Raw genomic sequence first — 27,723 nt, forward strand, 5'->3', positions numbered from 1 at the left:
TTTCATTTGACGTGAAACAATACAATTCTGTTACCGTCTACCGTTGCAGAAAGCTTTCACCTTTCACCTTCATGGAATCCAGCTTTAATTATTCAACCTATTGCTTCCTAGACAAAAGCTCTGCTGCTGAGTGGATGCTCTGTAGACGGCAAGGTCACCTATGCTGCAACATGACCTGTTAGCTTTTAGTGAGCTGGGTGCATGATTAATGCTTCACCTCTTGACACCCTGAAGGACTTGATGGGGAAACCTGATACACCACTGCTGCTGCTGAATTGTAGAAGAGTCTGGGAGACAAAACATTCCTTTCTTTTTTTTTTCTTTCTCCATCAATCCAGACACTCCCAGCATTACAGCAAAGCTGATCAGTGAGCAGAAAGAGGACAAGGAGAAGAAGAATCATGAGGAGAAGGAGAAGATGAAGGCAGACAACGGCTTCCAGGACAACTACAGTGTTGTTGTAGCGTCAGGTACTTTGGTGCATTTGTTAAATAAAAAAATTGCTGTATCTACTTTGAAATAGTTATCAGTCGGTGTTTCTGTCACTAAATTTATCCAGGGTGTCCATTTCTCCCGTTAGGTTTAAAATCCCAGTCCAAACGAGCTCTTCTGACCCCTCCACGACCTCCATCAAGACGGGGTCGCGTTGTGAGTGACAAGCTGACCTCTTCGTCTGGTGTGGACCCTTCGGCCAAAACCATCAGCGTGCCCGTCTTCCATCTTTACCACAAGCTTCTTCCAGGTACTGCAGGCTCCTGCTGAAGGTTGACCTGAACGCAATCAGAGCTCATCTCTGATATCTTTGTTGGTGTTGCTTTCAGGTCAGCCCCTCCCCCCTGAGATGACCCTGGCTCAGCTGCTGACCCTCCTGTATGACCGTAAGCTGCCACAGGGCTACCAGTCCATCAACCTGACCGTCAAGCTGGGCTCCAAGGTCATCTCTGACCCTGGCCTTTCTAAGACTGATTCCTTCAAGAGGCTTCGCACTGAGAAAGGTACTGGAGAACCTCTGTCCTCCCGTTACTGCAATTTATGCAGTAATGTGACCTAAGTTCGGTTCAGATCAATCTATTCTGAAAAATCAGCCAATGCATGTTAGTAAATAATGATTATATCCAAGGGGTTCGTTTCAGTCTCTAGTCCCACCGGCAGGGTGATGTAAAGACATGAAAACAATAGCAGGTGAAGCTAGTTTCCTGAAAATCTGTTCTCTGCTTTCCACTGATCTGTTTCTGGACCAAGTCATACTGCAACTATTCCTTTTTGTTTGTTACATCGGGTGGTTTTAGTTACTTTTGTAACTAATAATGTTTTTTGTAAGTTGCGATATCAATTCATGCTGATTTAGTTATGTTCCAGAAAGAAGTCTCCATATTCCTCTGCTAGCTAGACTACATGCCCGTGTAGTCCTATGATAGTTAGATATTTGTATTCCTTGCTTCTGTGCAACATTTATGTCTCATTTAGTTGAAGAGACTGAAGGACGTTTGGTGGGGACAGATTGTAACAGGGCTAGACTCGCTGGCATCCAGAACAGATGTGGCTGCTCCACGTGTGCTTATATTTAGATGGGGTTTTGCAAACTCATGTGGCCACACAAGGTCAGATTAATCTTTAATATCAATGTTTTGACAGTATCAGCAGTGGAGAATCTGCAGCAACGCTCTTCTCCATATAGATGTCTAACAACAGACTTAACACAATCCACACAGTGGATATTACCACTACATGATCTCTTGGGTTGTTTTACTTTTATTTTGAAAGTTCACCTCACCTGGTGGCTTGGTAACAACAAAACATAAACCGCATCAACAAACAATATTAGATACTTGACAATACATCCACCACATAATTTTCTAATATGTCGGCTACTCCTAAACCGCTCTACTCTTCAGCTTTGTTTTAAGATGACATTAAACTTCTATAAACCAGTGGTCCCCAACCTTTGTAGTCGCGCGGACCGGTCAGCCCTTCGCAATTTTGCTGCGGACCAGGAGGACAGGGGGAAACCCTTCGTTTTTCGCGGCGGTTACATTCCAAAAAGAACCCGTGATAAGCGAAATCCGCGAAGTAGGAACCTTTATTCTTTTTACAATTATTATACAATGAAATATTTCATAATACATTGAAACCAAAGAACAAAATCTCTTTACAGGCCCAAACATTTGTTTAACAAATAAAAAGTACTGTATAAACATTTTTTATTTATTTTTTTTTAACAAATAACTACTTTACTGTAAAATAATAATTTTAATATGAACTGAAAGCGGATTCCCGTGCCCGAATTGCGGAGATCAGCGCCGCCCCACCGCTACCTGAGTTATTGGATTAGAACGGGAGAAAATAAAAAATGATTATGAAAAAACAACAAAAAAAACAAGGTATAGTAGCACAAATAGTGACTCACGTGTATTTCACTGCTCTTCTGACTGAGCCGCTGCATCCTGACTCCGCTCTGTAGCGGTTTTTTTTCTTTTTTTCTTCTAAAGCCCGCGGTGCAGGTGTGTTTTTTCGAGAGAAGAACATAGTTATCGGTAGTTGTTGTCGCTCTTTTTTCTTCTGGGCAAAAAGATTCTTATAAACCGACATGCCACCATCGATTATGTTAAATTTGAGAAGCTGTTTTACATATGTGTACATATTATACTGCAACGTTGTTGACACACAGGTAGAGAAGAAGCGGAGAGACTGTTTAGCCAATCCGAATGCAGAACACAATGAACGACGCAAATCCGTGAAGCACCGAGACCGCGAAAGGTGAACCGCGAAATAGCGAGGGTTCACTGTAGTCCGATGTTGTTTTGTTACTCATTCTGCTGCAAGTTGGCTCAATTTTGACGCGCAAGACGTAACCGGTAAAATCCGGCTTAGGATTTTCATAATAAAAGATCCGGAAGTAGTTCATTATTTCTTGCGCAGCCCGGTACCAATTGGTCCGGTGGTTGGGGACCACTGCTATAAACCATTTTCTGACTAGTAGTGGACGTGTGAAGTAGAATACATGGACAGCAGTGCTTAGAATCTGGTTGCAGGGGTTTTGTGAAGATGACCTCTGTGTTGTCCTGCTGCAGTGGACCACTGCGACATGCTCAACAGCTGTCCTGAGGATGAACCAATGATGGCCAGCGAAGAATGTCTGGATGCTGCAACTGATGAGTCCCTGCTGGAGACCAACCCCATCCAGTCACCACTGCAGGTCTTTGCTGGCATGGGGGGGCTGGCCTTGATTGCAGAGCGACTGCCCATGCTCTACCCCGATGTCATTCAGCAGGTGAGTTAAAGTCTGACAAAAAGATACCCATTGGTGTTCATCTTAGCTAAAGTTCTTGTAAGAAGTTGTAGAAAATTTGTCAGTGAAATCAAAGATAATAGCTCTTTTGTGCAGTAAATCCATTGACTCTGCGTTAGTCCACATGCAGTGATGAGTCATGTGTTGAGACCTTTGCTCAGTTTCTGCTCTGCTGGGTCCTCCTCTCAGGTCAGCGCCCCGCTGATCCCAGCATCCAGCCAGGAGAAATCTAAAGACAGCGACCAGTTTGAATGGGTGACCATCGAGCAGTCAGGCGAGCTGGTGTACGAAGCCCCCGAGTCTGCTGCTGCAGAACCGCCGCCTGTGAACAAGCAGCAGTCGCAATCCTCCTCCTCCTCATCTTCATCCTCGGTGCAGTCCATGTCGCCCATTCCGGCCCACTCGCTGGCAGCGTTTGGCCTGTTCCTGCGCCTGCCGGGGTACGCCGAGGTGTTGCTGAAGGAGAGGAAGCACGCGCAGTGTCTGCTGCGTCTGGTGCTGGGCGTCACGGACGACGGAGAGGGCAGTAAGTCTGAAAACATTTCCCGCTGCAGAGTCGAGCTGCCATGCGGACACCCAGCACCTTCACTCATCACCTAAAGCTGTCTCTGAATAAAACTCTGGTCAACGTTTTAGAATCTGCTGTTTGTAACAATTGTAAACTAGAACTTAACTTTTATTTACAGTAAAAAGAACCTGGCAGCTTCCTTCTAAATCCAAACTGTATGAAAAAAAATTGACCAATGACAGACGTTTTTGCTCTGATCTTCTTTTAGGTCACATCCTGCAGTCCCCCTCTGCCAACGTGTTGCCCACCCTGCCATTTCATGTTCTTAGAGCGTTGTTCAGCAGCACACCTTTGACCACTGATGATGGAGTACTGCTGCGCCGCATGGCTTTAGAGATCGGCGCCATTCACCTAATCCTGGCCTGTTTGTCAGCTCTGAGCCACCATGCCCCTCGAAACCCCAACGCCAACAGCAACGTCTCTGAGGTACGCCCCACTGAGCCCCACACCTATTAAATACAGCTCTGTATGAACTGATGAACAGAAGTTGCTAAGCTTCATAGGCAAGTTTCCCAGAATCTCACTGTCTCTGATCTGTCAGTTGTTAAATGTGGCTCAAAGCCCTGTTTAGATCTTTGCTTAGTTTTAAACGAGTGGTGATATTAACACCTGCTCACTTGTACTAAAAATGGGCGATGAACTTTTAGTGGAGAGCAACCTTTTTTTTTTTTTTTTTAAACCTGTGAGTGTATTTGGGTCCAATTGATGGGGTTAATTTCTGATTAAATTAACCCTTGTTGTTTGGAGTATTTCTTGAAAAACTGATAATCGTAATAAATGCTTATCTAGCTTAGAGAAAAGGTGTTTCAATTAACCACAGCATGCTGTATTAAAGGTATATAGTTCAGATTTGCTTGACTGAAGCAGGGACTGCAAGAGTGAATAAATGAACTGAACGAGTTCTGGTTGCCCTGCAGAACAAGATTTGGATTGGGGACAATAATGTTGTTCTGCCTGGAGGAATATAAAGCCAACAGGTTCAGTGATCAATAGGAGACAAAACAAGACTAAGTCAGCCTTGAAATTATATAACTTTGCACAAAAGTGTGGAACAAATAGTGTTAAATTTCATTGGTCAGTAACGTAGGAGGAAACTTGGTTAATGGAAAAGGAATATAAAAAAAAAATCTCCATTCTTTGTATAGTTTAATTATCTGTGTGTGTGTCTGTGTGTTTGCAGCCGCAGATGTCCAGTTGTCACAGTGGTGGGACTAGTGAGGAGCAGCAGCTGTACTGGGCTAAAGGAACTGGTTTTGGTACCGGCTCTACAGCTTCAGGCTGGGATGTGGAGCAGGCCCTTACCAAGCAGAGGTTAGAGGAGGAACATGTCACCTGTCTGCTCCAGGTAAACATCAACTTCCCTCTGCTCACCTGTGTATTAACATTTTTTTTTTTAGTCATAATGTGAGGATTATTGTTTTGCATGGGCTGTTGGTGCTGGAAGAGCTTCCTTATTGGGTCTGTAGGCTATCTGTGTAAAAATGTGCAAGGTGGTTTAGGGATGCTCTCACATTCAGCAGCTCGGGCTGTTATAGTTATAAATGACACATGTAAGATGTTGGCTAAGGTGCTGTTTTGAAGTTAAATGGCATGCTGGTTGTGTTGTGTCCACCAGGTTCTGGCCAGCTACATCAACCCGGCGGGCTCCAGCAGCAGCAGCCACGGCACCGATGCCTCTGCAGACAGCAGAGCCCAGAACAGCTCAGCTCTGCCGGCAGTGCTACAGGAGCTGCTGAGCCAGTCCTGCCTCATCCCTGCCATGTCCTCCTACTTACGCAACGACTCAGGTAAGCGCCATGTCTCTCCAAATAAACACCTAGACAACGGGGCGGGGAGGGATGCCCATGTGATCGAGCTCTTCTTTCTATCCCACATTTCAGAAATGGCTGTGGTTACACAGCAACTTATGGGAACATCAACATTACCGGTTTTTGTTAAATAAATCACATTTCAAGTTCATCAAAGTATGATAATTGAAATAGGTCTTTTATTCATCTTTAATTGTATACCTAGTAAAAGGACAATGGTTTGAGACATCTTACTCTTAAGAGCTAATTTTCAGATTGTTCTTCTAAGACTGATTATATTTGGCATGAAGATTTGTTAGCATTTGTCTTTGATGCTCTGTGGCTTTAGAACCCAGCTCTGGGTTGGAGTTGCAGTGATCACTAACAGGGGAATCTCTCTGTCTACATTCTGGTATGCTCTGAATAGAAATGCCCTGATTTCATGTTTTTCTTCTTTCAATTTCTGTATTGCTGATGCAGAAATTGTAGCAAACAGACCAGAGCAGAATTATTATTATTTTTTAAATTTGTGAATTAAATGAGAATTTGATTGTGTTCTTAGTAATTGTTTCACTAGGTGAAAAGCTTTCTAACTGCTGCTTTTGTATAGAATATGGATTATGGACAGGACTGTTTTACAGGTGAAAGGCAGATAAGTGGTATGTATGGTAGATGCTGTGAAGTTGAAGCTTATTGATGTGGTGCTGTATGTCGCACATGCTCTGGATTCTGACTGCAGGTTGAGTCTGTTTGCAAACTGGGATCTGTTTAGTCTGCTGCTGTTGGACTAACAGTTCATCTCAGTATATGACTCTCTAAGCAGCTTCAGCATCATCTTCACAGGGTCTTTTTCTGTTCTTCTGGGCTTGATTCACATATTTTATATTGTCTGTACTTGCATATAATTGCTAGAACAGATGAAGAACACATTCTTTTCCTGATTTTATTATTATTATTTTTTTGTTCTTGGTTAGTTTCAAAAAGTGAGCAGTGTTTTTCAGGTGTGGCCTTCAAAAACATCCATAGGTGCGACTCCAATTAACTCAAATATGTCATTTATTTCAGAAACCTATCAGAGGTATCTGGAATGAAGCCCAAAAGGTGTAACCCAAGTCACACAGTTTAAAAGACAGTTATCTCTGACACTAAATGTATGTAAACTTTTGAACTCAAGGAAAGTTACAAGAAAATATCTAAATAAATGTTTTGTGGCATTTAGAAAGTAGAAATAAATTGGGTAACTCTAACTAAACTAATGTTTGATTTGATTCAACTTCAGACAGTGAGAAAAGAATATGTTTGTGTCTTTTTATTAAATATCTGGTTTCAACTGTAATGAACGTGAGAAGTAAAGGTCATTTTATTCCACAGTTTATATAAATGTATGCTTTTAGCTGTAATGTATTTATCAGTACTTTGCCAGTATCCATGATGTTGGTGTAGGTCTCAGGATTATTTCAGCAACAAATAACTTTTGTTCATAGCAGACCTTAAACTAATGTGATAGTTTAAGGTCTGATTAAACTATCAGACCTTAATTCCTCCTTCTACATCGTGATAATTGTGACATCGTGACACCTTTTGTTTCATTTTTGAGGTCAACATGAGCCCAGTTGAATTCAGCTGTATATTTGGACCAAACTTGTGCAGAGTTAGCTGGCTGTTAGCACCATAATGGTAAATGGTGCAGTGCAGTGAGGATTTTCTTCTTTCTCCGATGTGCTTTGACCACTTTGTCACTGTTAACACTTTGGGTAATGTCATGAGTCTCTTGTGTGAGAATCTGTCCACTTGGTTAAATATGGCACTAGATTGTAAAATGGAAATGTATAACACTTGGAATGTATTGGCCAAAAATGATTGCACTCTAAACAGTTAATTTTAATGTGAATACTGCACACATTGACAATATGATGCCGATTTATTTGCAATATGTTGTGTTGAACAGACAAAGTAGTCGGTTGATGTCGGCGGCAGTCATCCTTAAAGGACAGACTAGATTACTGTAGTTTGTCCAGGGCTCTGTGTGTGTTTTATAATAATCACAAAATGAAAACAGTCAAAGGTTTTTCGAGAGTAATGGGTGATGAACTGAGGTCCACCATACTGTGACATCACTAGATGTGTTTCCATTACAAATGTGTGCAAAATCTGCTAATATCAAAAATACACAATTTCGCAATTGCAACGATCCCATTAAATAAGATATGAAATTTAAAATCACACTTGAATAGGTTTGTTCACACGAAAGGTCATTAAAAAACCTGCCGCATCATCATCATCATCCCCTTACCACTTCCTGTTGTATTATTCGTCTTTTCCACCAGTCGTAACCCTCAGTTGCTGATCACATGACTCAGGTGATGCAAAGTATTTAGAGTGTAGTTTTGCAAAATACAGTTTTATTCAACTGAAAAAGCACTTCATCATAGCGCAAAAATTTTTTCTTGAAAAAAATGTACGTTTTTTTTCTTTTTTAATTGCTGCTTGTTTATTAAGCAAGTCAATTTTGATAATTCCAATTTGCTCAATTTTAAGGGCAATAAAAACATGACTTCTGTCATTGTTTGAGGCTGGTGTCTATATAAAAAAAAATCATATTGGAGAAGAACTAGACCAGACAAAGCAAAAGGCAGCTCAGTAAATTCTTTGCACCTTCATAATAACTGCAGGAGTTTGTCATTTTAAAATAAAAGTAGAATTTTCTCCAACTCTTTGGTCGTATCTCATTCACCCCAGTGCAATGTTTCCACGTCAATCACTACTGTCCTGAGAAAGCCTTTTGGGATGGAATATCATTTGATGCTGTTTTACCAGCTGTCTGTCACAGTGAATGAAGCCATTAATGAGAGGTAATACCATTGACTGCTACCACATTATTGATCTTCACTGAGAAGAAGATAGATTCCTTGATGAATACCAAACATGACCTCCTGGCCCCTCCATCCTGCCCCAGGCCTCTCTTTAAACCAGCTTTTATACAAATTCCAACAAACTTTGTGACTTCCCACATCACAGGCGTGTTGTTGGAGTCCTGCAGCACCTGTTCACTCCATACACACACTATTCCTGTGGATTTACTTTCATTTATACCAATTCATCCTTTGAGCTTGAGTTGGGGATTCCTTTGCTAAATGAATAAAGGCATTAGAAGTCCTTACCATAGTTTTTAAAATCGTAGGTTGCATCTTAGTTTCTCCTTTTCTAAAATGTGCACAACGTTGTTGTTTATAGTGTTCCAACTGTCAGTCCATCCCTTGTTTCCTTTTATTTCAAGTTGTTATTGGAAGTAAGAACATATTCTCAATAGTTTACCTGGTTGAATAAAGGTTGAATGAAATGAATGAATGTTTCCCTCCAAAATCAGCCAAAGTCCATCAAACATAACCAGGTCAGAACTACCTTCTGCTCACCCACCTTTCTTTGTTACCAGCAAAGCTTAGGCCAGCCATCATACCAATGGTTGTGGTTTATTTAGTAAAATGCCTCATTGATCTGTACATGTAGACTTTATTCAGGTAGTCATAAAAACAGCATTGGTAAAATGGAGAAAAAGTTACAGAAACTGACTCTTAAAAAGTAGAAGGAAGAAAAAACCCTCTTTTCTGTAAGAGTTTCTGGACACATCCTTCATCTTTTCTGAATATGAACAAAAATACAGCATAAGTTTGCTTTTGCTTGTATTTTAATGCATAAGTTACTTTTTTTTATCACAATCTTGTCTTTCTCCTAAATTCTTACCCTCTGTAAAGATGTCCTTTTACAAAAATAGCGCCATATGTGAACTTTTAAATCTTGGAAATGTTTTTTTAACCCAAGAACAGTAGGTTATTTTATTATATTGTAGAAATTCATCTTCAGGATGTAGAGCTGTAGCAGGACTTTTCTTGAATGCCATATGTGTTGTGTATGTGTGGGGGGGTTCGTGTGTGTGTGTGTGTGTGTGTGCGTGCAGGGGGTTCAGGAAGTGAGGAGCGGTGCTGGTAGAGTGGGCCTGACCAATCACTCCTCCAGGTTTCACTCTGCGATGTAGAGGAGGACGACTGTAGAATTAAACTGAGTTCAGTGGAATAATGGCACCAGAGTCATCCTCATTGGTCCAACAGTCCCAGATGCCGGGAGCCAGAAGGCGTTTGTTTCGGGGGACTCCCTTTCTTCACGTGACTCGTCTCGCATTCGCTTTAAGCCCTTCGTTATCTTTCCAGATTAAACCTGTGGTGTGGCAATATGGCTTCCCCTTTGTAATCTTCAGCCACTTCCTGTCGTTTCCTCCATCTTGATCTCGGATAGGTGTTCATGTCAGGCCGCAGTTTTTCCTAAGGTCTTACCATTGATCACTGTTATCCAGTCAGGGATTCCCTCCTCACACCGTGGTATAAATGTAAACAAAAACTATTACAAAGAGGTTGAGGAAAGTGCCAACGATGCCCAGCATGGCCAAGATGGACTCCTCCTGCTCCTCCTTGGCCTCCAGCGCCTGCACATCATCCAGCGTGATGACGGTGGTGCCCATGGTCCTGTAGCTCACCTGACCTGGGATAAGAGAAATTTATGGAGGCCATGTTAGTCACAGAACAGCACTGCTTAGTTTGATACAGAAAAAGGCTGAATTTATATTCTGATTCCTGGTGTTTCTGATGTGGAACAACTGGAATTTAATGTCAACACAGACTCTGGGATGAAAGCTTTACTTCCGGGTTGGACCACCACCAAGATGGCCACATAATGAGAAAGTTCATGGTTGAACCAGAGTAACTAGAAAATTCTCCATGTAAACCAAGCAAACCTACTCTCATAAAGCTTTAAAAAGAGGATGACAGTCATGTCACTACTTCGACCATTAAACGTCAGATGGGTGAGAGACAGGGATGCATCTAACAGGTTCAAGCTAACAAATGGGGCACTGTGACAAGAAATGACAGACGTGGAACTGATTCTGAGAAAACTAAGAGGGTTTCACCAAGAAAATAAAGAACAATTAGAGACAACAGTAGAAGAAATTGTAAAGGCTAATACCAGAATGGACAAGATGGAAGGGTGAATTGAGAAGACAGGGTCCAGACCATGAAAGAAGTCATCACGGCTATGCTAAAGCTACACTCTAAAGCTGGGGAACAAATGACTGGATCTAGAGAGTCGCTCTGGATGCAAAAAACATAAGGATGTATGGCGTGACAGAGGCATCAGAGAAGGAATCAACAACGGTGATCTCATTTGTGGAAAATTCACTCCATGAAGGTCCTGAGTTAAATGATGCTATGACCAACCTTCAGATTGAAAGCTTTAACGCACTGGAAGTGTTAAAATAACAGCAACGCTCTCTCAGTGGGGTTCCCCCATGCCGAATTAGAAGCCTGCGCAGCTCGCTGTTACTGATTAACATCCTCCAGTTGATCAAAGATGGCTGTTCTCAACAAATCTTGAAACTTTCTGTCACACAGAGTAATTTTCTGCCATTCTGGTGATAGTTCCACTACATTGTCATTTTTTTGTGTCAACAAAAGAACTGCTCAGGATAAGTTTTCTTTGTTCTATTTATTGTCTCCTTATCATTTTGGCACAACTTTACTGCTGTCCTGGAAAATCAATTCAGATAATTGGGAAAGCGACTTACCTTAAGGCGTTTCATGTACAAAGCATCATCCGGCATGCTGTTTGGGACCTCAGAGAAGAAATGTGAGTGTGAAGCTGCTCCAGGCAGCGACAGAGGGGTAAACGTGGAGAGACTGGGTGTGTGTTGTCACCGCCTCCGTGACGGGGGAGAGGAGGCAGAAACAGATCCACGACAAATTCCCATGTTCCTCAGCACCAGCTGCAAAACTCCTTCACCCCCCACCTTCCTCTCTGCTTCTTCACCCTCACTAGTCTCTGTGGAGTTCCAGAGACTCTGGCAGCAGGGGTCTCACCTACTCCATCTCAGCCCCTCACACACTCTGCTCATCTTTCTTTGTCTGCTCAGTCTTCTGAGTTCGGCTCCCTCGCTCTGCCTAAACTCTGCTACAGAAACCTGCTGCCTTCTTCCACAGGGTCTCCATAAACCTGCACATATTCAGCTTGATGCTGCTGCTGCCTTCATTTCTGGGGGTGTCATTGGAATGTGAAGCCCCCGTGCCAGAGCTTTGCATCATGTCTGTCGGGTGAGCTGGTGGCGTGTCGCTGGCAGCCAGCACAGGGGAGGACAGGCAGGTTCACGGATTGAGTCTGCTGAGGAATATTCCAGAGGAGAGCGGAAAATCCAAGATCCAGCCGTCTGCAGAGAAGCGAGCGCAGCCTGAGTCTCTTGTCTCAGTAGATGTGCAGGAAAGAATCACCAGAGACTGCAGCCTTCCTCTAGGTCTCCAGCAGTTAGGCACCGGGGACGACGGTGCATTGGATAACCAAGCAGAGAGGCGGGAAGAGAAGGAGGACGGTCCTGATGGCTGTGGAGAGGAATGGAAAGGAGCATGAGGACGAGAAGGAAGGAGGGAGGGGGCGAGAAAAGATGGGCTCAAGCTTACAGTTGTCTCCTCCTCTCCCATTGCTAGGGGGATGACACGCACACACACATACACACATGCTTATCACACTATATTTGTGGGGACTTTCCATTGACTTCCATTCATTTCTACATCTTAACCCTTACAATTATATACCTAATCCTAACCAAAATTCAATTTGCATCTTAGTCCTAAACCTAACCCCTAACCCAAAAACAGCATTTCCCCTTGTGGGGACCAGGCTTCAGTCCCAACATCGTAATATGTGTCAGGAAACGTGTTCCCACGAGGCATGAAATACATGGTACATGCACACACACATTCACAGCTTCCACCAAAACAATAGGCAGCTGCAAAAAGGCAAAATGAAGTGAATCCAGCCCCACTGCCTAGTGTTCCATTCAGGATTCCACCAAGCCTACCATCAGCTATGATCAGAGAGGTGGACCTGGAGAATGGAGGGATGGGGGGATGAATGTGGAGGACGATGAAGAAGACCGTGGGGAAAACAAGTGGTGATCTGGACTCATTCAGTTGGATCCTGATGTTTGGGGGCTTCTTGACATAAATACTCCATGCCTCACTTTGACTTCTGGAACAGTTTCTCTGCACTTAGAAGATTGTTTATTAAAATGAAAACTTTTTCAGGTTGTTTTTCTATGAAGAAAGCTTAAGACAAAATATACGAGATACATAGATTTTCATCACACAAGGTTTCAAAAACAGTCAGTCGCAGCTGTTATATTTTAGCGTTCATATAACTTGAGTTTTTCTCATTTCTTTGCTTGTGTGTATCTTGCATATTGTTTTTAATGCAACAGCAGATCATTTAGGAATTTGACCTGGAAAAAACAAATCGGTTAAATGTAACGTCTGAATATTTCTGATAATAGCAAAGACCTTCAGGCTACTTTTTCTCCTTTCGCATGCTCCTGCCTTGATGCACACTCTGTCCAGTGTCCACTGAGGCAGAGTGTGTTGGCGGAGACATGTCACAGCCTGACTCTCATCTGTTTCTGTGCCCTGCAAGGGTCACAAAGACCTGACACTGTCCAGCCGGGAGCTTGAGTCACAATATAAGCCACCCACTCAGTGCAGTGCGACCTGCACGCTCACTGCCTTCCTGCCCTTAAGATATCAGCACACACACACACACAGCATGCTGCTCCCCGCACTCACTCCAGTTGGTAAAGAGGATTTGGCTTGTTGTTTTTGACTCTCGCGGTGAAAATGTTTCTCTGTGTGGTCTGGAGTATGATAGCACCAACCCTGTTTTCTCACTGGGTTGGTTAGCACTAAGACATTCAGAAAGCACAGTAGTGGCTGCACCAGGGACCTGAACTTGCATCATTTAACAGGAGTTCATCATTGTCATGATAAATCAAAATTGCTTTGATAATTTTTTTCATAAAAAAATATTTGACCCTATAAGTGATCAAATAAATTCCCACCCCCAGCATACAGCTATATGTAAGACTTGGTGCTCTATGGTAGTGGAACTGTCCCTTTAGACCTTCGACAATGACTCTTAATAAATCTGGCTAAAACTAACACAGGTGTTCGTTGGTTAACTGCTATTTTAAATGTAAATATAACAAATGGAAGTTTTAGTTGTTTATTTTTTATGGAATAATGACATTTAATTTAACGAATGACACCATAAATATTTTTCAGATGTTTTCCTTCTCATTAGGTTGGAGACTACGTGCTTTTGTTTTTAGAAGAGAATGTATCCAATTTCTTTTTGCAAACAACAGATTTTTCTAAGACTGCAGCCTGAAGTGACCCAATTCCATTTTTTTGTCGTAATATGACCTGTATCTGATCTTTTCATGACAGTCTGAACAGCACAGGTCAGATTTTTTTCGAATGCAACCCAGGCCATTTGGATATACGATACGTATCCTATCTTTTCAAATGTGACCAAATGTGATCTTTTCAAATGTAATGTCCAGGTCGCACTCATCTGACCTGAACGTCATTGACACTCAACAAATGTCCCTAGTCTGCATTCTGATACACGCAAGCGGGAATAAAAACAGCAACCATGACCGACTATAATGAGGGTTAAGTTGTTAATGTGCCGGTGTTTTATCGGCTCCGGTTTGACAACAACTTAAAAATCGTAAGCTATGCTCCACCGTTAGCTTCCATGTTTACTTCCGCAAACACTGAGCACTTCTTCTTTTTTACGGTGGTTGGCAAAAGACTGAGCCCTCTCTATGTGTGACACTATCGCGCTCATATACTGCAAACACATTTGAGCTCACATACGGGTTGTATATATTTCGAAGTGTAAATGACCACGGCAAAGAAAATCCGATTTGACAAAAAATCTGCATTGGATCACTTCAGGCTGCAGTGTGAACGTAGCTTTTAAATAGGAATAAAATGGTGGTTCTTAAAAAACTATGACAAAGTTCTTCAGGCATCCCTAAAAAAATACATAATTCTTTTTTTAAACGGTCAGGTAACACTAGTGGCTGTAAACTTGTTGTATTTAGTCGGACAGAGGTAAAAATGGCTCTGTGCATTATAAAAGCTGCAGACCCCTGAGCCAGACGATCAGAAACTCATCCTGTTCAACAGCACAGCAGCTCAATGCAGTTCTAATGGGAATCCAAAGGTAGTGACTGCAGGAAGATTTATGGTAGTAAAAAAGTGAAAATGAACTTTTTCTCTGAAAAACATTCAGCTAGGATTGAAATATTAAAATGGCTTTCTCCATTCCCTTTGCAAGCTTTTCAGCACCGTAATCTACCGGTGTTGCTATAAACCCCTTCCTCTGTGAGAAAACTATTAACTGTTTGATCCCTGTTCTTCTGCCTTCCTTTGCCTTGGTAACCATTTCATCCCTGTTGTTTGGTCCTTCTTTCTGCAGTTCTGGATATGGCTCGCCATGTTCCACTGTACAGAGCACTACTGGAGCTGCTAAGGGCCATTTCCACCTACACGGCGCTGGTTCCACTCCTGCTTCCTCTGTCTGGGGATCCTGGCCAAGAGGAGGAGGAGGAAGATGAAGAGCATTCTGAGGGACAGACTTCTGTAGGCATGCTGCTGGCCAAAATGAAGACATGTGTGGACACGTATACAAATCGCCTCAGGTAAGACATGATGCATAATGCCAGCTAGACATCATTTTTATCACTTTGTTTCAATTGAAATGTCATTTCATCCTCAGCAGACACACAGTTGCACACTTTGTTTATGGAACAGAATTGTGCTCAAACATTTGGCTTCCATTTGGAGAATCCGGGCACAGGTCTTGACAGCAGCTAAAATGGGTTGTGCCTTCATTCCAGTGGCCCCAGAACAACACTGTTTGTTGTAAATCTATGAATCCATCTGATAAAGAAGGCCCACAGTGAGACCAACATGAGCGTGTTTTGTGTGCTCCAGGTCAAAGAAGGACAAAAGCAAAGGTGTGGTGAAACCAGACGGCTCGGACCCAGAACCCGAGGGTCTGACCCTGCTGGTGCCCGACATCCAGAGAACAGCTGAGATAGTCCATGCAGCTACTACCAGCCTACGGCAAGCCAATCAGGGTATGTTTACACATAAATGAGCACTTTTCAGTTTTTTCTAAAGCTTGACTTTTAACACATAAAACATGTTTTTGCATACAAAATCTTCAGTACTCCATTTCAGAGCTAAATGTCTCTTGGTTTAATTTCAACATTTCTCCATGCGATGGCCTGACTTTGTCTTGCCTATGCGATGCAACAACACACCAAGGAAGTCTCCTAACTCTTGACTTCTGTTTGCATCCTGAGGCTGAAATCTATCATTAGCCCCATAGCTCCATGTAATTATCTCCTTGTGTAGCTAAAGTGCAGTAATAAGGATGGAAGAAGATCCTTCAACCTCGTCATTAGTCAGACCGATCAATAAAATGCCCCGTACATGATGAAAATATTACTTGATAGTTATACATTTTTGGAAGACTGGAATATCAATGACTAAACAACAACTACAAAGTCTTTAAAAAAAGGCAATAATAATATTATTTAATATTTCTCATTCTCATTGTTTTTTAAGAGAGGAAACTAGTTGAGTCGTCAAAGAAGGCGTCGAGTCGGCCCAAACCGCTGTCAGTTCTCCGCTCCTTGGAAGAGAAATACGTTGCTGCCATGAAGAAGCTCCAGTTTGGTGAGTTCAATCAATCAATCAATCACATTTTATTTGTATAGCACATTTCAGCAGCAAGGCATTTCAAAGTGCTTTACATCATATCAAACACAGAAACACAATGCAACATAGAATCAACAATCAAAACACGGCATTAAGTCAAGTTCCATCATTAAATGTGTAATTGATTACGTTTCAAATACAATCCTAAACAGGTGGGTTTTTAGTCTAGATTTAAAGAAACTCAGTGTTTCAGCTGTTTTACAGTTTTCTGGAAGTTTGTTCCAGATTTGTGGTGCATAGATGCTGAATGCTGCTTCTCCTCGTTTGGTTCTGGTTCTGGGGATGCAGAGCAGAACCAGAACCGGAAGACCTGAGAGGTCTGGAAGGTTGATACAACAACAGCAGATCTTTAATGTATTGTGGTGCTAAGCCGTTCAGTGATTTGTAAACTAACAACAGTGTGTTCTGATCTTTGCCTCTGTGGTTTATACATACATACTTCTTGCTACTTTATACCTGGTATGGTGCAAGGGATGGGCGATGTAGCTTAAAACAGAACAACTCCCAATTTCTTTATGCCAGATCCAATTTTAATCTTTTTTTTTGTCTCGCTTTGTTTTCTAAAAAAGAAATTATAAATGACAGAAAGGCGTTTTAAAAAGTGGCTTTTATTTCAGCCACTCCTTCTGTGAGTTGTACGACAGAGTAAGGGGCCAGGTTACAAGAACTTTTGTTTAATCATGAGAATATTGTCATAGCATTACCAGGATAAAGATGCTATATTACCAGAAGAACATCTTCAAATTAGAAAATTGTAGTTTTTGTGATGGGACAAAGCTAGGATAGAATTATCAAGATCTGACGTGTCCGCCGGAGTCCATATGATTTTCTTCTAAATACTCAGATGTTCCTCAATCGTTTCAAGGTCCTGCTATTGACTATAATTTGATTATGATGTGTTAAATCTCCTTATCTCTAAATCCAATACCAAAGTTGTCCTGATATTAATTTTTGTGATGAAATTATCATAAAATTCCTCTTTCTTTCTCCTAATATACCTTATTCTGGTAATATTCTAATGTTTTTCTTGCATTATTTCGACTTTGTCATACGACTTTATTCTTGTGTTACAACGGCTATAGTCTTATAATATTATGACTTTATTTTTATAATAAAAAAAATTCAAAAATCATAATACTCTGTCATAGGTTTGACCCGAATGCAAAGTCCAATTAAGTAGAGGCTGTAAAAAACTCTTGTTGAACAACATGGCTGCCCTGAGCGTGCTCACATCGCTCTGAACTATGAAAACTCAGAGAACATTGGTGGGAAAAAAAAAATGCAGATTTTTCCCAAAATAAAATTTTCAGAAATTTAATGAAATTAAAGCCTACGTGATGCAGAACCTTCTAACCTCTGTCTCCCACCCTCAACCCCACACAGACACGTTTGAAATGGTTTCAGAAGACGAGGAAGGGAAGCTGATGTTTAAGGTCAACTACCACTACATGTCTCAGGTTAAAAACGCCAGCGATACCAATAGTGCAGCCAGATCGCGGCGCCTTGCCCAGGAGGCCGTCACCCTGTCCACATCTCTCCCTCTGTCGTCCTCGTCCAGTGTCTTTGTCCGCTGTGATGAGGAGAGGCTCGACATCATGAAGGTAATGTGAAAGCATGAATTCTTCGTTAAACTGCCCGTGAGGTTGTCATGTATGTGTTTACCATGCAGCAGCTTCACTGATGTTTGAATGAACGTTCCTCAGCCCATTCCGTGATCAGTTTTTCTTCTCTAATTGTCCAGACGTCTCTGTTTGACTGTGTGTTGACAGCAGGATTCTCAGTAAGAAACTCTTAAGGGTTGAAGATGTCCACCATCCAGAGTGGAGGTGGGAGGAGTCAGCTTTGTCTGTGGGTGGAGTCAGCTGTGTGTGTGGGTGGAGTCGGCTGTGTCTGTGTATTCTCTGATCTAAGAGGCTCAGCTAGAGCAGCTGTCTGGTAGTGAGGAGTTATATTTCCCTTCCAGCTCCCCTTATCCTGCTGTTCTTGGAGACGACAGTGAACCCCATGTAAACTTTGATGCGAAGAGAGGGAGAGAAGGCTGGTGAATGTGACAGGAATGTCCTGATCAGGAGTTTCTGACCCCAGTACTTTGAATTATTTAAAATTAGACGTTGGCTGATACTGAGTCCCAGCTCAGTTCTTAATTATATGTAACATTTTGGCCACTGCTTTTCTGTCAGATACTTTATTTCTGTCTCAACTTGTTCAGCGACTTTATTAAGTCTTACCTGAATGGTGTTTTCGCTGCTCTAAGGTCATCCCCGTGTGTTGCATTGTCTTTGTCCACTTTTCCAGGACATGCACATGGAAACAGGCTGACCATGTTCTGAAATGCTCTGCACCTTTCACAGCTACAGGTATCAGGAGCTACGTTTTGTCTGGGACTCCTGATACCTGGTTAGCATTAATAAAATATAAACAAAAAACAGTTGCTGAAAAAATATGGTATAACATTCCAGTCCCATTCCTGGGGTTAGTGACATTCCTGTCCAGTGAGACTAAATAAGTGCTGTACAATCAGCTTATAGTATTGCGTCATGTGTCCGTGTCCACACTGGTCCCCAAGCAGCCGCTGCTGCTGTCCATCACTGTCCTGGCAGCTCAGTCACTGGGAAAATGCTGCTGCATCAAATTTATTCAGGTGGGAAGGATTTCTTATCTGTTGTCAGGTCTTGTGGTGCTTCGGAACAAGCAACACTTTGACATTCTCCTTTAGTATAACTGTTGCATATCATCTTCCATGATGATTCATTGTTTATCACCCAGAACTATGTAAACTTTCCCTGTGATGAGCTGATACTGCAGTGTGAACAGAACGAATAGATCATTTTTGTTCCCCTGGAAATTTTTCTGTTGCAATTCTTTTCTACAAGTAATTTAAAAGAAAAAGTTTATTAGCAGATTTTAATGAAAGACATTTTACTTCACAGCTTTATAGAAGCGTCTTTGATTTGCGGGTGGATTGTGTGAATAATGCCATGTTTGCGTCGGCTCTCCGTGTTTCCAGGTTCTCATCACTGGCCCAGGCGACACCCCATATGCCAATGGCTGCTTTGAGTTCGACGTGTATTTTCCCCAGGACTATCCCAACTCCCCTCCCCTGGTCAACCTGGAGACCACCGGCGGACACAGCGTGCGCTTCAATCCAAACCTCTACAATGATGGAAAAGTACGTCCGCCTTTTGTTTTTCTTCTAGTATAAGAAGGGAAAATTAATTTCCAAAAATCTACTGAATTCTGAAACTTCCTGAAACCTGACTTTATGTTCATTCATTCTCCTTTTTTTTTGTGTTTAGCTGAATCTTTGGGGTACTTTTATTTCTTGTTATGAAGACGATTACATTGCAAAATGAAGATGTGTTGCCTTTCTAAAGACGTCACCAAGTTTTACTGATCTGGGGAATTATAAGAAGGAATCTTTCAGAGTTTTTTCCAGACATTTGTAAACGTGTTCTGCGACGTCGCCGTGGATTCCTTCATTTGAGAAGAAGGTCCAAACTCTGAAGTTCTGCACGAGTTGCTCCTCCTCATGAATTTGTTTGATGGTCCCTGACAGCTACTTTAAGGAATTGCTGGGACTTTAAACGTCAGTGGTAGCGATTCATATTAGTGATGGATGAATAGTGTAACTGTAGAAGAATTCTAATCATTTTGATGCACAGGGATAAATAATTGTCCAACAAATTGTAATTTTAACCATAAACTTTGACAAAGAAGGTTTAGTCTGAACCAGCAGAATAGCTGAACAGCTAGCTAAACCAGACAGGAGGTTTAGTTAGATTCACTTAGAGATGGATTGATCAAAGGGGAGATCAGGTTTCTTCACCAGAAGGTTTTCTTTCATTGGTTCCTTACATCTGACTTCCAATGACTTTCTTCTTAAACTCATCGCTGTTATTGAAAGAAGATAACTGAGTCGTATTCCCTCAGTAACAACTTCCATCCCAAAGAGCGGTGTAACCACCATGGACCAGCCATTCAACCACAGTGTGTTTATGTGACCAGACCTTGTTTTATTCCTCCATTCTATTGTTTGATGTAGTGTTGTAAGAATCTGAGTAGAAGCAGCACGCCACATTATTCTAATGAAGAGAGTAAACCTGTCTGCTCAGAGTGTCCTCAACCCAAGCTTTCACTTCCACTGCAGTTTTTAGGGCTTTGTGCTGAGACTGATCCCTGAGTGCTTTCTGTCCAGGTGTGTTTAAGTATCCTCAACACATGGCATGGGAGACCAGAGGAGAAGTGGAACCCCCAGACCTCAAGCTTTTTACAGGTAACCAGGACTGCTGTAAGCGAATATTTTAGTCATTTAACGAAGCTTCGAGGCAGATAAATTTTCCTTGAGGAAAATTTATCTGCCTCCAGTACCTTGAGTGAATCAAGGTACAGCCCTACAGGTAACATAAATATCTGTCCTGTAATTCAGTCATAAAGTTAGTTGTCAGAAGCTGGAGTTTATCACTGTCCAGACATTAGAGTTGTGAATTTATGTACTTTTCATTTTAACAGCTGTAATTTAATTGTTGACTGTGGTATTATTTTAACAAAATATATACAGACTGACACAGGTCCATCAAAAAATTACAATATTGTGGAAAAGCTCAACTTTAAATATTCTCTCAACTCAGAAATCTATATTCATTACACAAAGTGAAATATTTCAGTCCTTTAGGATGCATGGGCTACAAACGACTTGCCTGGACTAAGGGGGAAAACATCTAGACTGTTGCTCGTCATCCAAAGTCATCTTTTTCATTTAGTTTATTTATGTAGCTCCAATTCACAACATGTCATCTCAAGGCACTTTATAAAAAAGTCGGCTCAAAATTGAAAAGCTGTGAAATAGCCCTTTATTACACTGGTAAATAGAAAAGCAGCTTCAGTGTTGTTGTTTTTATGATTTATGGAACAGACATAAAAAAGTGAACTACGCAAGTGGTTTGTTGTGAAATGCTCAGACTGTTAATAACACTGTTGTAAACGCCTAAGCCACAACAGACTGTGCGTTTCTTTATTAAATGAAGATGAATTATGAATGGTACAGCAGCTCATTTATAGCTATAAAGAACTCCTGGACACTAGTTAGCCACTCTGGACCAGTTTGACACACAGCCACACTGTTATTTGGCCCCGTTCTGCACATAATCACATTCTTTCTCCAGTACAAGTATTGATTGTTGTCCAGGGGAGCTGGAGCATTTGAAAATGGATGTCTTTCTTCTTCTTTACAATCCACCCCCCTTTTCTGAGACGGGGAGTACATAGAGATGTCTCCTTTGATTATTATTCCAGTTAGCATCCGATAGATCAATAATGGAAATCAGGAGGGTGGTGAACTGGAGACAAGGGGCAGGGGGCGGGGTTGGTAATCATCCATATTTGCTTCAAGATGGGGCAGACCGCTTTGTGATGGATGCAAGGGAGCTGAAATCTGTTTCTGTTGTCTAAGGCCAGCAGACAGGCCATCAAGTGCACCGCCAACATTTTTGGCTCTGAACCAACAGAGTGATGACGAAGGACTTTGTGGGACAGGCCAAGTCATTTATTGGCTGTTAATGAAAAAGGTTTAAAGAATGCAGTACTAAAATGTGGCCAAATTGTTCCCTGCCTTTGTCAGACTGTTCTACGCTGGTCCGACTCTGCCAAGATCATTTCGTGGGTTTCACAGTTTAAGGACGCCAGACTAATTCACTTCTAGCCAGAATAAAGGTTATGTTATTGAAATGTTCCTCTGGAAGCCAAGTCAGTTGCCTCTTTGTAGCAAGAAGTTGTTGGGAAATTTTCCTTCTAGTCTGAGCAACGCGTATCGTGGGATCTCAGATAACCCCGGCTCCTTTGTTTCTAAATCTGCCGCAGGTGCTAGTGTCTGTGCAGTCCCTCATCCTAGTGGCTGAGCCCTACTTTAACGAGCCGGGGTATGAGCGTTCCCGCGGGACCCCCAGTGGCACCCAGAGCTCTCGAGAATATGACGGCAACATCCGGCAGGCCACGGTCAAGTGGGCCATGCTGGAGCAGATCCGCAACCCGTCGCCGTGCTTCAAGGAGGTAAGCCTCGTACTTTCACAAACATGGTAACATCTTTGAGTAGCCATTTGGGTCTGAGGCTAAACGGTTCTCTGCTGTTCATTTTAAAGGACAGCTGAATCCTGTTCTGGTGTTCACGCACACATATTGAAGGAATGTTGTGCATTATCCAAGATTTCTTGTGGTCTGCAGCAGGTTGTTCTGAGTAACAGACTAGACCAGGGGTGGGCAACTCCAGGCCTTGAGAGCCGGTCTCCTGCAACTTTTAGATGTACCTCTACATTAACACACAGTCAAATAATGAGGTCATTAGCAGGACTCTGGAAAACTTGACTGATTCAGCTGTTTGATTCAAGTGTGCTGGACCATCGAGACATCCTAGAGTTGCAGGACACCGGCCCTCAGACCAGGATTGCCCACCCCTGGACTAGACAGACCATGGCCAACATCTTGTGGCTCTTTTACTGCTTCACACGATATCACTACATGATGCTAGTTCCTCAGTCCCAGTCTCACCCTTACAGCTTTTGGTCATTAGAGCTCTGCGACTACGTCTCCAGGTGTTCTGTGTCCGGTAGCGGAAGAATTTTAAGGTTGATTTTGTTTTCTTGCTTTTACGTTCTTAAATTAATTTAGAGATCTAGGGGAAAGTTGAGACATTATTTCGAAAACTAAATCTCTTAACTTTCCATAGTAACAGTTTGACATTGATTACTTTTAGAGTCCAAGTGAATATTTATCCCAAATATAAACTCCGCATATCGAAGCTTTCCACTCACCTAACTGATCTTTTAGCACTTTGCTAATTTTAGCATAACTGCATCAGGCACACTTTAAATGTTCTATGTAGGACTGTGGACAGTTGTTTCACATCTTTGATTGGTGACCTTGACAAATCTGTAAACATTTGTTGTCGTTTTCTGGATTGTAAACTGCTCTGCTAGGAACATTATTTCAAATTTTATCCTGCATCGTGACTGGGAGTCAATATTCAGCAAGAAAGAAAAAACTTCCTAGCTACCTCTACCGCTCTTTTATTCACCTCTATAATAAATCGCAGTGCTTTCCTACAACAGTTGAATAATGACTGCTAGTCACTAATAGGTCAATCTTATCTAGATATCAGTACTGAGTGCCTAGCAGTCATAACATCTTTAGTCCTTATTGCTTTAAATCATGAAGAATATTAAATGACCAGCCACGCAGACAGGAGTTAGCCTGCTCCGTCAGCAGCGTGCATGGCTTACTGAACACAACGTTTTGACTTCTGTCTGCTGTCCTTAAGCGCGGGAGAAGAATGAGGGTCGGCTAACGCAGGAGTCCTTTCTGCAGCGCTGCTGATGCGTCCATCAAGTCCTTCACTGGTCCCGGCCTGTCCTGTCACTTCTCATGAGACGCCATCTTAAGCACTTAGAGTTACGGCACGTAAATGTGTCAGTGTTAGGAGTGGCAGTGAGACAGAATTATCTTCAGAGTCTCTCCTCTGATAAAATTGAGGCGAAACAATATGGACTGCACGTGAGGTAGTGCTCTCAAATATGAAATGTTTAGAGTATTGATATCCAAACTACCAAATTAACCAAAGAAAACAGTTAATTTGCTTTCTTTACTTTTTCATTTTTCACATTTAAAAAAAGTCTCCAGAAGCGGCTCTAGAGAGATGGGTCTGAAGGTTTTCTAAATATATCAACAAAGTCGTTACGTTAGCAGCAGTGACGTGAATGTAGATATTCTGAATATAGCTGATTTTTAAAAAATTTTTTTTTAGGTTTCTTGATTTACTTTTGTTTTTGCCTGTCGTGTTCCAAATAGTTCAATTAGCCCTGCATACAGCAAATAGCATTACCTGGTGGTCTGTATGAATTAAATTGGTCCTGTGTAGCATCTATAGTTGGATAAAAATACCACATTTTCTTATAAATCATTAAAGATGATTGAACATCTACAAAATGAATCATATCCAGACATTAGCTGGGTAGAAGTGTTGTTTTTAAAGCTCTCCATCTGTCTCCAGCTTAGTGAAAAGCAGAGGAAGTGTTTACAACACGTGTGACCTTGAAACGGGGACGGCTGCCACGCCCCTCTCTGTGGAACAGAGGCATCCTGGGTGGTGGGCGGAGCCGACAGTCAAAAAGAGGAGGATTGATAGCAGAGGAAGCTGAACAGGACAGATAGAGAATGTTTCCTAAAGCTCCGCTTTGCTTCTCTTCTCCTGGTGAACGGCAAAGCAGACTGCCTCCACCACCCCCACCCCCACAACCCCCATTCCAACAACGGAGCAGCAGCTACAGACCCATTGTCAGAACACTCGCTGCATGCTGATGGCACAGCATGACGACTGTTGCTAGGACATGGACTAGGTGTATGGGGGGGATGAGGGGCAGTAAAACTGGAGACTTGAGCGGAGCTGATTGGTGTTCTCCATCAAACGCCGTGAATGTCGTACTGACATAGTGATCAGCCTGGACACTTAAACAAGTGAAAAGGCGTTGAGCCTCATTCACAGCTGCAGTCCTCAGACATGATGAGCCGAATTATGATTCCTGGTGAACAAAACGGACAAGCAGCTCCTTCTTCGCACAAGAACCGTGAACACTAAGGGCGCGCCGATTGCAGTTTTCTGGCCCATCACCGATCTAGAAATGTTGCTAAATATAGCAAGAAAGTTGCTCAGTTGACAACAGTGGGGGGACTGTTGTTAACAGCAAACGGTCAGACATGACCTGGTGGGAGGCGCTACCAGTCAAACCTCTCTCACAGCAGAGCAATAGAAGACACTGGCTGATTTATTTATTTATTTTAAATCGGTGGATCAGCTTGACATGTAAGTACGGGCCGATCACTGGTCTCCCAAAATGGAGGAAATCTGGGCCGATTTATCAGTGCACTCCTAGTGAACACATCCAATACAGCACGATTCTGACTCCCAACTTCCAGGCTTTTCCAAAGTCACGTTCCTTGTTTGTGTACGCTAACTAGGTTAGTAAAGCTGGTTCTGATTCTGGTTCTGGTAGCTCATAGTTCCTACATATTCTGTTGTCTGTCAAACTACAACCTCTATCAAAGAACTGCTCAGCTCTAACTTTCTGAAATCAGATGGGGCAGGGCAGACAGCAGGGGTGTCCAAAGTGCAGCTCCGGGGGCCATTTGTGGCCCCGAGACTGATTTTGTGTGGCCCCCAACAGCAATTCAAAAATATTACAAATTTTGCCTTGAGCTGCACATAGAGACTTCTCATTTATAATCAGAGTAAAAGTTGATACCAACATAATTTTCTTATACACAAAATGGTAAAGTACAACACAAAGTATTCATGTTTTTATAACTAAGTTTTAACAAAAGGTAGAACCAAATTTATCCGAAGACGTCTTTGCTGAACCCAAATCAACCTTTATTCTTTCTTAAACTTGGCTAAATATAATATAGCAAGCGTTTTGAAACAAAGTGACCCAGATCATGTTCTTATTATTGGAAATAAATGTATTCACTCTGAAAACTAGACGTGTTTCTTTTAATGCAGCAAACAAACAAAAAAGTTGCAAATTTCTGCCTTTAAAAATTTGAGTAATTTCAGAAATGTTCTAGAAAAAAAAATCTAATTTTTACATTGTCAGAAATTTTCTCCAAAAAAAAAAAAACGTGGAAATTTCAGAATTTCAAATGCCAAAATTTTTCCTTTAGAGAATGTCCCAAGTTTTCCAGAAAATTTCTGAGATTAGTCACAAAAATTTACTCCTTTTCCTTTTTATCTAAAATGGCCCTAATAAACAATCGTAAAAATCCCTTTAGAGTTTTGGATCTGCAATAAATATCAGCTACTTTATTTGCTTGATTTTAGGTTGTTGTTTTTTTTTATTTGGCCTGCCACTACTTTTGAGTCTTCAGTTTTGGCTCACATGGCAAAAGGTTTGGACACCCCTTTACTAGAGGGAACCAGAGGAATGGCATCAGCTGGGAGGAACCTGATTGGTTCATCTCTATCAGGAGTTTCTGTTTGTTAGCTGACAGCACAATGAAGGAAATCTTTGAAGATGCTTGTTTAGCTTCCTTTTTCTGCCAACAAATCAAACTGAATGAATGTGTGAACCTCTGTTTTCTATGTTTTATTAGCGATATTTCTAGCACCATGTGGAGGAAATCTAACCTCTATAAAAACGTGTGTCTGCCACTTGCATTCATGACATTCTTTGAAAGAATGAAGGTGAAATGTTTAAGAAAGCTTCTCTCTTTGAAGCGGACCGTTGGGTCTGGAGGTGTCAATGCCTCCTGTATCAAGTGATGTGGGAGTGACTGATGTGGTGAACGGTGTGTGCGTGCAGGTGATCCACAAACATTTCTACCTGAAGAGAACCGAGATCATGTCTCAGTGTGAGGAGTGGATCGCCGACATCCAGCAGTACAGCAACGACAAGCGGGTCGGCCGCACCATGTCCCACCATGCAGCTGCTCTCAAGGTAATCTCACTCAGTCAGTACACGCAGACACACACACACACACACACACAAGACCGGAACTGCTCTGCTGCTGCTGGCTGAATCCGTTCCGTCAGTTTAACATGAGAACAGAATTAGCTTTATGTTTTGAAGGAAATAGAGTTGTGACGCTCTTGAAGTGGTGAATGTGACTAGCCATGGTGTCTATATAGGTTCAGTTTGGGGCTGTTATAAACAATTATTTTAGTAATCAATTAATCGAGTAATCAGATAAAAAATCGCTTAACAAAATAGAATATTGGTAAATTCTGCCATAACAATAATATTAATATGGGATATCAATATTGGCCCAAATTTTCGTATTTGAGCATCCCTATTGCTTAGAAAATTAACTCGTAGCAAAAAATAGCTAATTTTTTTTAAGTCAACCTGAACAAAAATTGCAAACAAATTTGAAATGATTTCCAATTTGGTAATAAAAATAACACTTTTGAAGAAAAAAAACTCGTCTTTAGTTTCCATTTTCATCTTTAGTGAGTTTAACAGATGAAGTCTCACTTTGCACAGCCGTTTATAGCTTTAGTATCCATGCGAGCGTCAGGAGCTCAGTTTATCTCGGCCCATCTTTTCCCAAAAAACGCTGAAAACCCGAACATGTCCGCGGAAAAGAGCATGTTTGATCTCTCTATATGGTGCTGACAGCAGTTGGTATTCGTCAGCAACTCACTGGCAGAAGCGAGAGCGTTGTGCAACATAAATAATTATCCAGCCAGAGGACATGGCGCTAAATAGTAAACCAAATAATAAACCATAATTCCTCGAGGAATTTTAATAAACGAGGGACTCAAATCAGTCAGTGAATCATTACAGACCTTGTTCAGTTAAATTCAAAACGGTATCATGAATTATATTCTCATCAACATTCCTATCCCAGGCCATGATGATTGGAAATGTA

General features: G+C 41.8%; 1 protein-coding gene and 1 long non-coding RNA gene across 4 annotated transcripts in view; one reads left to right on the plus strand and one right to left on the minus strand.

Moving 5' to 3' along the window:
- birc6 (baculoviral IAP repeat containing 6) overlaps window positions 1-27,723 on the plus strand; it is a 78,222-nt gene that overhangs the window by 48,002 nt on the left and 2,497 nt on the right. For all 3 annotated transcript variants that reach the window (XM_032554054.1, XM_032554056.1, XM_032554055.1), the window contains exons 57-72: window positions 339-470; window positions 581-742; window positions 822-995; window positions 3,072-3,271; window positions 3,479-3,815; window positions 4,066-4,283; window positions 5,038-5,202; window positions 5,473-5,644; window positions 15,002-15,224; window positions 15,520-15,665; window positions 16,159-16,269; window positions 17,695-17,912; window positions 19,319-19,480; window positions 20,507-20,584; window positions 22,168-22,356; window positions 26,655-26,789. In XM_032554054.1, the coding sequence (XP_032409945.1) occupies window positions 339-470; window positions 581-742; window positions 822-995; window positions 3,072-3,271; window positions 3,479-3,815; window positions 4,066-4,283; window positions 5,038-5,202; window positions 5,473-5,644; window positions 15,002-15,224; window positions 15,520-15,665; window positions 16,159-16,269; window positions 17,695-17,912; window positions 19,319-19,480; window positions 20,507-20,584; window positions 22,168-22,356; window positions 26,655-26,789 (2,822 nt within the window). The remainder of the gene's footprint in view (window positions 1-338; window positions 471-580; window positions 743-821; window positions 996-3,071; window positions 3,272-3,478; window positions 3,816-4,065; window positions 4,284-5,037; window positions 5,203-5,472; window positions 5,645-15,001; window positions 15,225-15,519; window positions 15,666-16,158; window positions 16,270-17,694; window positions 17,913-19,318; window positions 19,481-20,506; window positions 20,585-22,167; window positions 22,357-26,654; window positions 26,790-27,723) is intronic.
- Window positions 9,135-14,984, minus strand: LOC116713792 (uncharacterized). The gene is made up of 2 exons (XR_004337919.1): window positions 11,259-14,984; window positions 9,135-10,177 (listed from the first exon to the last, which is right to left on the minus strand). It is a non-coding gene; the product is annotated as an uncharacterized LOC116713792 (long non-coding RNA).

This window comes from Xiphophorus hellerii, chromosome 22 (assembly GCF_003331165.1).
Source record: "Xiphophorus hellerii strain 12219 chromosome 22, Xiphophorus_hellerii-4.1, whole genome shotgun sequence".
Lineage (NCBI taxonomy): Eukaryota > Metazoa > Chordata > Actinopteri > Cyprinodontiformes > Poeciliidae > Xiphophorus > Xiphophorus hellerii.